At 37.5% G+C, this 13,903-nt stretch overlaps 1 protein-coding gene across 1 annotated transcript in view; it reads left to right on the plus strand.

Annotated features, from left to right (window-relative positions):
- The window catches only part of TGFBRAP1 (transforming growth factor beta receptor associated protein 1), a 32,572-nt gene extending 22,971 nt beyond the window's left edge, over nucleotides 1–9,601 (plus strand). The window contains exons 7-12 of the mRNA XM_018084302.2: nucleotides 1,217–1,274; nucleotides 2,575–2,718; nucleotides 3,735–3,878; nucleotides 5,213–5,372; nucleotides 7,149–7,582; nucleotides 8,165–9,601. Coding sequence (XP_017939791.1) covers nucleotides 1,217–1,274; nucleotides 2,575–2,718; nucleotides 3,735–3,878; nucleotides 5,213–5,372; nucleotides 7,149–7,582; nucleotides 8,165–8,353 — 1,129 coding nt within the window. The 3' untranslated portion in view covers nucleotides 8,354–9,601. The remainder of the gene's footprint in view (nucleotides 1–1,216; nucleotides 1,275–2,574; nucleotides 2,719–3,734; nucleotides 3,879–5,212; nucleotides 5,373–7,148; nucleotides 7,583–8,164) is intronic.
- Nucleotides 9,602–13,903: the final 4,302 nt, after the last annotated feature.

The following is a 13,903-nucleotide window of genomic DNA, read 5'->3' on the forward strand; positions in this document are numbered from 1 at the left end:
GAATTGACATTGTTAGCATTTAAAAATATTGATGAAAAGCTATTGATTGACAGTCTGAGGTAAAGGAAATGCATGGTAAATAGCGAGTTCTCCATGTAAAATTTTCTGTATCCAATAACAAAATAATGAATTTATACAAGTTTGGGAGAAAAAAGTGAATTGTTTGCCCATGTGATAATGGGAGAGTTGAATGGCTGCAGTAGTTGTACACAAAATGAAGAGATGCCTTAAAGCATGCACTGCATTAGATAGGAGCTATTAACCAGTTATCTGTCTTTAAAATTGTTGCTTATTCAGGCAAGGAGCTCTTACTTTTGAATTGCATACTTTGTGTTCCCACTGATTCACCAAAAGGAGGTTCCTTAAGATTTGAGTGCAAATGACTTCAATTCTCTGTCAGCAGGCAGAGAACTGACAGTCATTAAGCAGGAAGCATTATGTAGTAAATGTGTAAAATACAAACTCCAGTCCTAGATAGTATGTCTGTTTTGGTTTTAATTTCTTTAAGCTTTAAATTGTGTGGTGCAGTACCACTGTAGTACAGTGGTAAGGCAGAGTCTTTAATTGTGGTTATATTTAGAGTGATTTCATTTATTTCAGGTGTTTTGTTAAAACCTCTTGGCAAATGTGGTTTGCATGGCCTCTACTTTTGTAGATGTGAATGAATATTAGAACACTGTTCCATGAGAACAGCCATCACAGAACTTAGTTGTATTTTTCTTACAGTACACAAAAACCACTCTGTAATGGCACTGTGCATACAGAGCTCTTCTTTGCCTGACTTGACTTTGTGCTGCAGTAAAGAAAAAAAACGTTTCTGATAGTAAAACAAGAGTTTAAGTAAAAACATAGTGAAATTTTATTTAATGAAAGCTGATTAACCATTGGAGGAATATCTATTTGGAGTTAATGTGTTAAGTCTTTCCATAAAATTGAAAGAATGGCATGGGAAACATCTGTAATTTGGCACATACTTTACCTAAGTTGGATCTAGTAACTGGAAACTGAGAGACAGGAGCGATGGAGACACATTTTTAAGGCAGAACTTCTCTCCTTCGATTCAGAAAAACAGCCTACAGAGACTTGTTCAAGTGTAGACATGGCCATGAACATGTCATTGTAAGCAATTATTTATTATACTCTGTGCTAATCCACCTATAATTAAATCAATGGAAAAGTTCTAGCAATTTTAATATTATTTTCTCATTCTTCACAGGTATTTTGCACTTGGTCTCCTGTATCATTACAATGGTCAGGATGCTGCAGCGCTTCAGGTTAGAATAAAACTTTTACTGTCATCTGTAAACCATTCCAAAATAGCGATTTAGCTCTGAGATAAGTCTGAGGTGTTGATTTATCTGTTTGAAAAGCTGCAATGTGTATGTATATATATGTATATATATGAGAAACTTGAAACTTATGCTAAGACTTTCTTGAATAAATTAATATGCTAGATGTTAAAAGTCTGAAGAGCTTACTCAAGTTGACATCTATTTAGATGCATGTATGCCATTTTTAAAGCAAAACTCTGCACACCAGAACAAATGTTTGATTCCTAAAAGATAGACAGAAGTGCTAAAATACTCAAATGATCACTTTAAAAGATATTTGTGGGACTTCAGGAGTATAGCCTGGGCTGATTGATCTGTGTACACACAGCAAAACAGTATTATAATCTTTATGGCAGACATGGACAGCAACTGAGAGTCTGTTTCCTTATCTGATGATGGAAAGTGAATGCATTCTGCAAGATCTTAAGTTTCAGCTGGGTTATTAATACCTCTGGGGACCGACCCTCCATCTGATGTCACACAGTAATTTTGTTGTTCCTGTCTGCATAACTTCATCTAGAGAAATTAGTAAATTCTTGATGAATACATAGCATGTATGTTTCAGACCACATCCAGTACCTTAAATAGTTTGCCTTATTGTTTGGCTTTTGAGCACATTAATCACAGTAACCCTATCAGATGCATTCAGGTCAGTTGTGTAAATACTAATTGCCTGAGCAGAAAACCAGTAAGGACAACAAAGGCAATATGTACCTTTGTCATGTGCAAAATATTTTTCTTGATGTTTCAAGAAACAAGGTTTATTGCTAAGCTGGTCTGCTAGATATGGCACCTTTTCAATTCCAATTATAATGTATATAGAAACAATATCATATGGTACTTGAAGTTCTTCAGTCACAATGAAAGAAGAGCAAAAAGTCAGGTTTTCTTCTAAGGTGCTTGTATAATTTGCTTTTAATCTTGCACATATGCAGAACACATGAAAAGTATACCATGCATTGGAGAGAAGGACTTCTGATAGAAGCTTTCTTTGTGATTAGTGTACCTCCTTCAGTCACTCTCAGAATGAGAACACACAGGATACGGGGTCTGAATTGGGTGAATGTGGCAGGTGCAAGAGAAGACTGTGATGGCCAAAGTTTAGTGACCACTGAAGTTCCTTGCAATTGGTGTTCCTGGCAACTCTTTCTAATTCCACAAATCTTGTAGTAACTTGCATAAATTTTGAGGTGGAAGAGTTACATGTTTTAAGCACTTTAATATGTGTATGTTTTTGTTGCAGTTATGGGTGAAAATAGTTGATGGAGACATTGAAGATTCTACACGTTCAGATCTCTATGAATATATAGTAGACTTCCTGACATTCTGCTCAGACCAAGACCTTGTGTGGAAGTACTCTGCATGGATTTTACAAAAGAATGAAGAGGTTTGTGATTGATATACTTTTCACAGAACACCAGTGTTCCTCTGCAGTGGTGTTTGGGTTTTCCTTAGTGTTGGTCCTTCCTGCTAGTTAATCGACATTTATGCAGAATATTTAATGCCAGTTAAATAGTGATCAGCAGAAGAAAACTTCCATGTTGTAAGTTCTTCTAAGTCCCTCTCTTGACAAGTGCTGCCTCTTTTAATTCTGAAAACAGAGTTTAGGGCATTCTGTACAATGAAAAATACAGCATGTCTTCTGTTTTCTTCATATTGTGTAAGATAATTTTAAAATCTTAAAATAAGTAAATCAATTTACAGATTAATTCTTGCTGCTGCTTCTTTTTAAAATATATTCCACGAATGGGTGGTATCTGTGTACACCAGGACATGGAATAAATAGCCTTCTTTTAAGACTAAACTTCATTGATAGCAGAATTAACTTAATCCACCAAAATTTAAAAAAAAAAAAATTGCAACATCATTTTGGTGTGGTGTTAAGTGAGATGTTTTGATCCTGTATTAAAGAGTCTGTGCTGATGGAACTTGTCACTTCCTGATCTGTATTAATTTAAAGCTTAGTTATTTTGTGCCATGGCAGATTGCTAAACTTTTGTTTTGGTCAGTACAGAAATCTCTTGCTCTACATCATCACATGTGAAAAGGATTAAAACATTCTGGTTTTAAATTAAACTTTCTTGCTACAAAGGCTGAAATCTCTTGTTCTGCAGTTGTGCAAATCTGTTCAATACTCTTTGTGGCTGGTGGAAGTTGTGCCCAAGCCAAGGTTTTAGGCTGGACGATGTATAGATTACAGATTGAGGCAGTGGAGATAGGAGTGAGTGAGATCACAATAAACACAGAGTAGTGTAATCCTGTGGTATTGAGCACAGTTTTTTGTTGTTTATCTTCCTGAATAATGCACTAACTAATCCAACACTGCTATTACCTTTTCATTTTAAATACTTATTTAATAAAATAGTTACCACTGAGTTCCTAAATGCAATTAACTCTTTCTAGGTCGGCGTACAGATTTTCACTAAAAGGCCTTTGGAAGAACAGGAGAAAAACATTAATCCAGATGATATCATCACTTGCCTTAACAAGTATCCTAAAGCACGTGTCAAATATCTAGAGCATCTTGTACTGGAAAGAAAGATAGAGGTGAGTCCTGTGAGAATGGTAAAAGGTAGTCACAGGATTCAGAATGGAAGTTATGATCAGGAAGCCTGAAAAAAGGCAAAGGCTAGAAGAAATAGGCATAATATGAAGTCTTTCAGATGTACTCAGAGTAGGGTAGGAATGGTTTTAAGATTAAAGTAAACAATGAGGAGTGGATAACTGCATTATTTTGAACTTTTCAACTCTTCTGATGACAAGACAGTTACCTCCCCTCAGAGTCCGGGGGGGTGTTTTTTGCATCTGATTATTGCACACTTTTCTGTTTCATTGAGGCTCAAACCTCCTGGTAAGATCATAAAAAAATGACTGAGCAACTGCTAATCCTAGTGCACTGTGGCAGCAGTATATTAAAATTGCTAATTCAATGTTTTGCTAGTAGGAGTGTTTGATTCTGTCTGTCTGGAGAGATTTGAGCAATTAATTATCAAGTTAAACCATGCACCCCTCACTGTAGAATTCCAAACCACTCTAAATGTTGAATGTCCAAAAGATGCATTTACAAGTCCTACGTGACAATGTATTCTACCTTTAGGTTTTTTAGCACAATACAAAAGCAGCCAACCATTGTTGTATTTGGATATGAGACATTTTAAGTACAGGAGAAATTCCTTTAACCTGCAAATAAAGCAAGGAAATGAACAGTGAAAGAACTTGGCAGAAACAATAACCAGTTCACTAATATACATTTTTCAAATACCTGTGTTGAATCAATAGTTTCCCTTTATCGCTATTGCAAATATGTCAAGGTGTGTTACACCATGAGTGATGAAGGTATTGGTCTCTGATATCATGGATATTTTCAAACAAACTTTTTGAGTTATACGCGATGCCTTGTAGACTATTTGTAACAAAAATAATTTGCAATGAAATCTACCTGCTAGTAAAGACTGGCTTATAAATCAGTTTGGTCTTTAGAAATTACTGGGTTCTTGTAAATTATTCAGATCGAATGATTGAGAGTATTTCAAACAGTCAAATCATCAACTTGTTTTGATGAATATTAGGTAGTGGATAACAGAAAAAGTACTGTGCCTACAGAGTGCTTGTCTACCTCTGGTAGCTCTGTCTGTCAGATTTTATTGCAGAAATAGAAAAGGTCAAAGAACATACCCGAATATGCTTAGAGGTATAGTGTATGTTGTGAAGCTGGTCTGAATTAAGTTGTCTATCTGCATGGACAAAAGACTTTGTGATTAATTCAAATGAAGTAAGTTAAAATACATTTTGTATAATTAAATAAATATTCATCACTATTACTGGTGGAGAGAGGAAGTTGTCTTTGCAAACTGAGCTAACATTGTTCTTTTCATCTGTAGAAAGAGAAGTACCATACTCATCTAGCTGTCTTGTACTTGGAGGCAATAACTCAGCTAAAATCTGAGACCACAGATAATTGTACAGAAACAACTGAACTGCTGTTTAAATTACGAAGTTTGCTTCAGAAATCTGATCTTTATAGAATTCGCTTTATTTTGGGTAAGTTGCATGTTGTCTGTTAGAAATGCTGTATGTCATTTCCAGCAGGAAACAAAATAAAAGTCCTTGCAAGGATATAAAACTGAGAGATCTGAGGTTTCTGGGTGTGTGTGCTTGGTAGGCTATATTTCTAACAGGCACAAGTTAATTTAGAAGTCATATCAACATATAGTGTTGTCCGTGATCTCCTATAGCTCATGAGGTACAATCCTATGCTTGGCACTGCACCAAAGACCGTGACTGACTGGAAAAAATATCTTCATACAATTGTTGTAATAGTGGTTTTCTTAATGATGAGCATGTAACTTGTGACAACCTTTTGCAAATGAAAGTTTATTTATTTATTTATTTATTTACAAGTTCATTTTTGAGCAGTCTGTTTTTCAGTGAATGGAAGTGAAACCTGGAGGAATTTGATTATTAAGGACTCGTTTGTTGTCCGTAACCTTGAAACTCTCACCTGAAAAACTGGAGTTCATGTTAAACAAAAGCATGAGCATCTTTTTGAGTGAAAAGTGCAAAATACATCTTACTGTTGGTGTAAGGCAAGCAACAGTTGAGCTAAATCTTTTCCTTGGTCAGTGCTTATAATGGTTAATTTTTAATGTTTCATCCACTGTTTTCCAAAACACACTGCAATTAAGAAGTCATGTGTTTAAAGCCTCTCTGGTATGGAGGATGATGGCTGAAGGATGAAAGGAAGGATGGAATATTGAATGAAGGGAAGTGACTTGTTATTGCACCGAACGATGTTAAATGATTTTTTTGAAATTCAGAGGAAAAAATCCAGTGGATGTGGAAATAAAAAGAGCTGAGTAGCAACTAAAATAATTTACCAATGTTTAATGTTCCCTTGCCTTTCCAGACAGCAAAATGTTATATGACAGATAATGTACAAGTATAACACAGTCATTGAAACTCTTGCTCTTTTTCATCTTTTAGTTTTTAAATAAATTTTTAAGGGCAAGAGTTACAAAATAGATTTTTTTTTTTTTCAAGTAAGAAATCCTGTATTTCAACTCTTAATGTTACTTGGAAGTGACATCAATGCAAGGTAGTGTGTTCTTCCTTGATAACCAGAATATTATGTTGAGAAAAACATTGTATTTCCATACATTTTGTATAGACCTATGCCAAATCTTTATCACGTTTACAATAAGTAGAGGATTTTCTACTTTATCTTGAAATACCAGATGAAGTTGTCACTCCACCTGCCTATTGCTGACAGTTAAACTTTAAACTGTCAGACTGGATTAAGTGTTTGTAGTGTCCTTTTCTTAAAGGAAAGTGCTATTTGATCTTTAGTGGGTTTTATGGACTTTGTTTTGTAACTTCTTGTAGTATTGGGAGAAGCAGAGCTTAATATTGCAGCTTCATCTTACAGTTTATTATACATGGTAGCAGTGTGTGCAGAAATATGCAAGACTGACCTGCTAGAATTAAAAAGATGTCAGGGACAGTGGCTTATCACCTGTTATTTAGTAATTTTTTTGTCCCAGATTTTGTGGTGTTCTTTTCTTGGAGATGTGTTTCCATACATCTAGGCACTCCTGTGCTTACAGGAGTTAACAGGGTGGTGTTGGGTCCTGGGTTGGACTCAATGATCTCAGAGGTTTTCCACCCTCGTTGATTCTGTGATCTGTCCTCTCTATAGTTGCCAGCACCCCTGCAAAAATAGCAGGAGTTGAGTTCTGGGGGCATGTATGCATTGACTCTGGGAGAGAGAGCAGTTGTCTGTTTCACTGAGCAAATATTGCTTTATTTCCCACTTAACAGACAAAATCCAGGGCACAGACCTTCATATGGAAAGTGCGATTTTATATGGGAAACTAGAAGAACATGAGAAGGCTTTGCATATCCTTGTCCACGAGTTAAAGGACTTCCATGCTGCTGAAGAATACTGTATATGGAACTCTGAGAACAGAGACATGCAGTACAGACGGAGGCTTTTCCATATGCTGCTGTCAGTGTACTTAACTCCAGGCACTTCGGACTGTGCACTAGTCATGGCTGCTGTGGATCTCTTGAATAACCACGCTGCTGAATTTGATGCGGGTCTAGTTTTGCAGGTGGTGCCTGACAGCTGGTCAGTGCAGCTCCTCTCCCCATTCCTGACCGGAGCAGTGAGACAAAGCATCCACACAAAAAGAATGACTCAGGTTGCACTTGGCTTAGCACAAGCTGAAAACTTAATTTACAAGCATGAGAAGGTAGGTTGCTGGGTTTTTTTAAATGGAAGCACTTAGAAGCATTACAGTTGAGTCCTTTGATATATAATAATCAGAAGAAGTTTGAAGAATTAGGACAAAAGTTGTCTTCGTGTCCTTGGCACTTTTATTTACTGCATTTATTAGAGTTTTTTGCTATGACTACTAGATTCAGAACTAATTTTATGCTCTCCCTGTAAAACAAAAGGGAAGATGTGGGCCTTGAAATAGGAACAACCTTGGTGAGCTTCTGGGCTGAATGAAAGTGAATCTACAGATTAGCAAAGTTATTGCAGAAACTTTAACAAGTGTGAGTTATCATTTCTTTTGCTAGGAGGGAGACCTGTCAAAATTTGTAAAAAAATTTATCCAGAACTCAATATTAGTTGAAGCTTGTTAGTAGATTTCATTAATGGTAAATTCAGTTGTGAAGCTTTCTTCTTTTCCTAGCTAGGGCAGTGTTGCTTAAAGCTCCCAGCAGATTCTTAAAACTGTTTTTGTTTTATCCATTTGAAATTATATGCTTCATCATTTCCCTTCCTTTCTTGCTAGATTCATATTTGGAATTGTTTTCTCTCTCTTTAGGTTAAACAAAGAGGAACCCCCATTCTTCTTTCAGACAAAAAAGTCTGTCAGGTGTGCCAAAATCCCTTCTGTGAGCCTGTATTTGTAAGATACCCAAATGGGAGTGTGGTCCACACGCACTGTGCTGCCAACAGACATCTGAATTCAAATGTGACTCATCACTCTTCCAGCTCCAGCAATCAGACTTGAACTGTGCTCCAGTCCCACAGGTTCCCATGACTTACACCCTATTGAAAGTGGGCTGGAGAGAAAGGATGAAGTGCAGCTACTTTAAGTATAAATCAAGATGGACAGATAGTTTTTTGGGTTAAAAGGAAAACTTCCAGTAAATATGAAATATTGCCACTTATCTTTCTGATTTCTAATGAATGTAGATAGAAAAAAAATTCACTACCAGACACGGAGAGGTGCAAATATGGGCTCTTCTGTATATAGGAATAAACACTTAAAGAAAATGAGCCTTTTCTTCACAGTCGGGATGAATGTTATTGAGTCAAGGCAAACAGTTATTTTAAGAACTGTCACTTTGCACTGAATGTGATGTTCATAAGTTGGTAGAGGTGGAGATGGCATCTATTGAGTTGGAATTCTGGAAACATGACAGGATAAGATTGGCATGGTGCAGCTTACCATCGAGACAGAAACGTGTGTCAATTATAATGTTTGCTGCAGCATGTCTTCTTTTGGGCTGGATTCTCTTCCCCATGATCACATTATGAAGTTCATTTTTTTTGCTCTACAAAATGTTGGGTCTTGATGCACTTTTTAGTACCTCCCTCCCATCCACCTATATGGAATTTAAATTTAAGCACTGGTCTGTTGGGTTTCAGCTCCTGCAGTTACTGTAATAAACCGAGTGGAAGCTGACAGCCTCAGTCACACAGGTGTGCTTGGAAGAAGAAGAAAAAAAAACAACAAAGATTGTCTGGTCAGACTGTAGTCACTTTTATATGGGGGAAGAGACCTTAACTTTAATATTGATTTATTTATTAATATGCAAATATACTGTACATACAGTTGAATAAATTGATCTTATCATTCTAGAGTTTCTTTGGAGGATTAAGATGTAGTTGATACATAAGTGTACAGATTATGTGCAAAGTGTTTGCTATAACATAACTTAGGCAGGTTGGAACTTCACAAGAATGGGTTTTAGTCCTTGTTGATGACTTCGTGCAATCAAAACCACAGAAAGAAGGTATAATTGGCAAGACATCTACAAAAGTGCACTACAGGGGTACTGGATTTGTTATATGCTACTAAACATTCTGTAAACTAAGTTTTTTCAAATAACAACACAAACTCCTTATTTAACTGCCCTGATCTGTATTCACATTGCTATTTAACCATTTTAAAGCAGAAATTTAAAAGAGGCTGCTTTCCCCAAGAGAAGTCAGAAAAATGACAATTTTAAATAAAAGTTAAGTATTTCAAAGTTAAAGCATTTCTTTTCATTCTGTAAAGCTCTAATAAATGCCAAGCTTACTGACCAGCATGCAGCTGCTTCCCTGTTCAGCATTCCAAATCAGTGGAGACTTTTACAGCAAAATGGAGTATGTGCATGGTACTTTATAGAATCATAGAATAGGCTGAGTTGGAAGGGATCCATCAGAATCACCGAGTCCAACTCCTGCAGGATCACACCACATGCCTGAGAGCCTTGTCCAGATACAGTCTCCTTTTATAAAAGGTTGGCTTACGAAACTGCCTTCTAAGTGTACCGCTGCCTCCAAGAAGGGGCATCCAGACCTAATCCAGGGGAAAAAGATATCCATGTCTTTCTCACAGAATCATACAAAGGTTTGCAGTGAAAGGAACTGTAAAGATCACCTAGTCTAACCCCCCTGTCAAGGACAGGGACACCTTCCACTTGGCCAGGTTGTTCAAAGCCTCATCCAACGTGGTCTTGAACACATCCAGGGATGGGGTGTCCACAGCCTCTCTGAGCAACCTGGCCCAGTGTGTCACCACCCTCTGAAGAGTTTTTTCCTAATACCTGATCTAAACCTGCCCTCAGCTTAAGGCCATTCCCCTTTGTCCTATCCCTACATGGGTACAAAGTCCCTCTCTGGCTCCCTTGTGGGCTCCCTTCAGGTACTGGGAGGTACTATAAGGTCTTCCCAGAGCCTTCTCTTCAGGCTGAACAACTCCAGTGCTCAGCCTGTCTTCATAGGAGAGGTGCTCCAGCCCTCTGATCATCTTAGTGGCCCTGCTCTGGCCTCATTCCAACAGGTCAACATCTTTCTTGTGTTGAGGCCCCAGAGCTGTACACAGCACTCGGGATGGGGAGTACTTTGCTTTAAAGCAAAACACCTTTGAATCTTTCCTGATTTTGAAATTAGGAAAGTATAACTGTTGTGTTGAATTTTATTTATTTTTAAAAACCCAAGTAAGGAATTTTGTAGTGCTTTCTACTAAGATATGTAAGCCATATTTAGTGAGAGGCACTTACAAAGAAGTCAGGTATGGGCATTTCTGACTCAATTCAGGCTTGAGTGATTCTGCTGTGGCACTGGTATGAGCAGACTATCTTGTATTCGTGGGTTTTGAACATTGTGTATACAACTGGCAATGATGACATAGACAAATTTTTAGTCCTTGGTCCTCAAAATACTTACTGATAGAGAAGAAGTGGTTTTTACAAAGATTGTAAGACTTATGTGCAGTAGCCTGCATTTCCTAAGAAATACTTTCATTTGCTGCCAGCATCCTCAGTGTGCTCTTTGTTTTATTTAATAAGGAGTATTAAAACAAAGACCCTTCTCCATGATTTAGACTAATTCTAGTCACCAGGTAGTGATGAACTTAGTCTTGTCAACGGCTGTTGCAATGGAATAAAGATCATATCACTCCAGACCACAGGAAAGTTCTTAATTTTTATTGCATGAAAAGGTATGTCTGTAAAAGATTAAACAATCCTTTATTAATATTTTTTTGCAGATTTGTGCTTTGGCTAAAATGCAGCAGAAATAATAATTGTTCTGACATACAGAACAAATACAGAAATCAGAATAATGTGAGGTAGCATATTTGCAATCATAGGTGTTTGAAAGTATGATTAATATTTAAATTGGGGGCATCTAATTCTTTTAGGTCTTCCCCCTCCCCCGAAATGTGGACTTGAGAAGTATTGACATTTCATTCATACATTGTTACCTGTTTCTTTTTTAAATTTTACACTAGAGCTCATTTGGATGAATTAATATGGAAATCCCTAGGTAATAAAAGGAAAAAGAAAAAAAACCAATGTGAGGCTGAGGCAGAGCAAGAGCTCAGCAGGGAGGTGGCAGGAGGACAATGCTGTTCCACTGTGTGTGCAGCTGGGATACTACTGGATGAGCGGAGATGTTGGCCTATGTCAGAGTGGTATGTGGTATTCCGTACTTTGTCACCAGGAAATGTGTGAAAGGTCTGCATTCAAATTTCCTTAGGTAGGACAACTGCAACACCCCTTGGGTGAGAACTTCACACTGGGGAATGAGTTCATTTTTCTTTTTATTTTGGCACTGTCTGTTCGTTCTTGGTTTATGTATGTGAAGTCCTGGGACAGCATTGCTACTGTGTTAAGTTCTGGTATGGCTGCAGCAGTGTGGAGGGAATGACTGGTAATCTAGCTATTAATTGCTGACTGGATATGTGAAGGAGGAGAGGCAGGAAAGAAGAATATTTCTCTGACCATCCTTCTAGTTTGGATATTAAATGCTTTCTGGGACTTTAAGCTTGATGCAATCTTTTTATCTACAGTCAGGAAATGTGATGTCTTAGACCTGCCCTTGGAGAGAGGAGATTCTGTCAGAATATTTCTTCTTAATTTAGCTGTTGCTAAATTGTTTGTAATTCATCTCTGTCCCTTTTCCAGGGAGTGTCCTCCAACTTTTATGTGTGAAAACCAAAACAGAAATGCAGATAGATTTATTTTTTTAATGTGATAGTGTGTCTGTGATTCAGGACATAGTAACTAAGATTAGTCTCTCATACAGATGCCTCTGCAAATACTAAGACATAGTATTGCCTAACCTGTAGCTTCTACTTACTGAAATATTGCAGCTCTGACTTTTTTAGCCGTCCACCGTTACAGTTGATGGTACATACAAAAAGCACTTGTTAAACCTTCTTCTTCCCTTTCATATCTCCATGCTTCCTCACATAAAAATTACCTATGATACGGATATGTCATCATATGCAGTTTTTCCTTCTGTAAGCCAAAAAGAGGAAAAATCCTGATGAGAAAAAATTGCTCAGAATCTGGCACTCTGCTCAAAATAAGATTCACGCTGTACATTCATGAGAAAGAATTCAATTACATCTTCATTTCTTCTATTTACATGGATAAGTTGTCACATTGAGATCAGTATTCTTGTAATATTGTCAAAGTCTGGAGAAAATAAGCATTTGGGATTCGTTACACAGAGCACACCACAGGTACCTATGAACTGCCTTCCTCAGGCAGCCCATACTGTGGTGACTCGGGTGTGCTCAGGAGTCCAGGTTACAATGATAACTTCTCTCTTTGCTCCCCCTGCTCCCAGTCTCCAGCAACTTTCCAGCCTTTGTTGACTTTTCTAGCACTTAATTGACATGGGTATAAATCTTGAGAGGTCTGAGGGACTCTTGAGCACGTTTGTCTTCAGTAAAATGTCTCTTTTTTACATCAACCCCATGAAACCCTACTAACCTGAGCTGTGGAAAGCTGGTGGTAGGGATGGAGTATGTGTGTGTTTTCTGAGAACTTTATTACATGTTTAAACACACAAGCGTTATCCTGACTCTGCTGAGTCTTTATAACATCTGTTCCATGCAGGACTCCTGTCCTGAATGACATTGAAAAGTATTTTGCGTTATACAGCTCTATCAAGAAGTAACTTTTAATTTTGTAACTCTTCCCTCTATTCAGCATGGCTCTAAGTGTTTTATTAACATCCTGCTGTTCATAATAGGCAGCAACTAATAAATTTTCATTGTGAGCTCTCTTCCTATTGCCTATATTTGCTAATTAATTTTTCTCTTGTTGTACAACACTTCGGGGCTTTTGCCTTGTGAACACTGGTAATTAAATGTGCTGCTACTTTTTAAGGGAAAAGAAGAAAAGAAGTTAATGACATTCTGTAGCATCTGATTGATTGCAAAACTGAAGTTCCCCTGCAGTAAATTTGTTCAGGTGGAAATCTGTACTGTTAAGGCTTTCGGACTTAGTGGTTATTTGGTGAACATATACAGCAGTATGTGGAATGTACAAATGTATATATATGTTGATTTTTAATAAAAAAAATCTTTTAATTATGTTTGTTGTTGATTCATAAATATAGACCCTGGAATGTGAATGGCCAAGTGAAGGGGAAAGGTTTTCCAGTGGTAAATTGAGGATTCATCAGGGTGACTGACACAGAGGGTCAGGTGAAGAGGCTGAATTACGCAAGTGCAGGATGTTAATGGAAATAAGCAGATGTTCTTAAAAACCAGTGAATTTTACTTTGGTTTTGCCTCTTACCTCTTCCTTGACTGAACCTGGGTTTTTACAGATTCAGATGAAAGCGACCACTGCCATTACAGCTTTGGAAGATCTTGATCTACCTCTGTGTAGTCGAAGTAATCGGGCAGTTGCAGAGGGAGTCTGGTCAGTGCCAGGTGCATGGACATCCTGGAGCAATATGAACTGAACTACTAAACCATTGAGGAGAAGACCTTGAAACAGAGCTGGTGTTGGTCTGGGAGCATAAGCTGGTAGTTGAGCAGTGGAAG

This window comes from Manacus vitellinus, unplaced genomic scaffold, assembly GCF_001715985.3.
Source record: "Manacus vitellinus isolate BGI_N305 unplaced genomic scaffold, ASM171598v3 scaffold_7_pilon, whole genome shotgun sequence".
NCBI classification, from domain to species: Eukaryota; Metazoa; Chordata; class Aves; order Passeriformes; family Pipridae; genus Manacus; species Manacus vitellinus.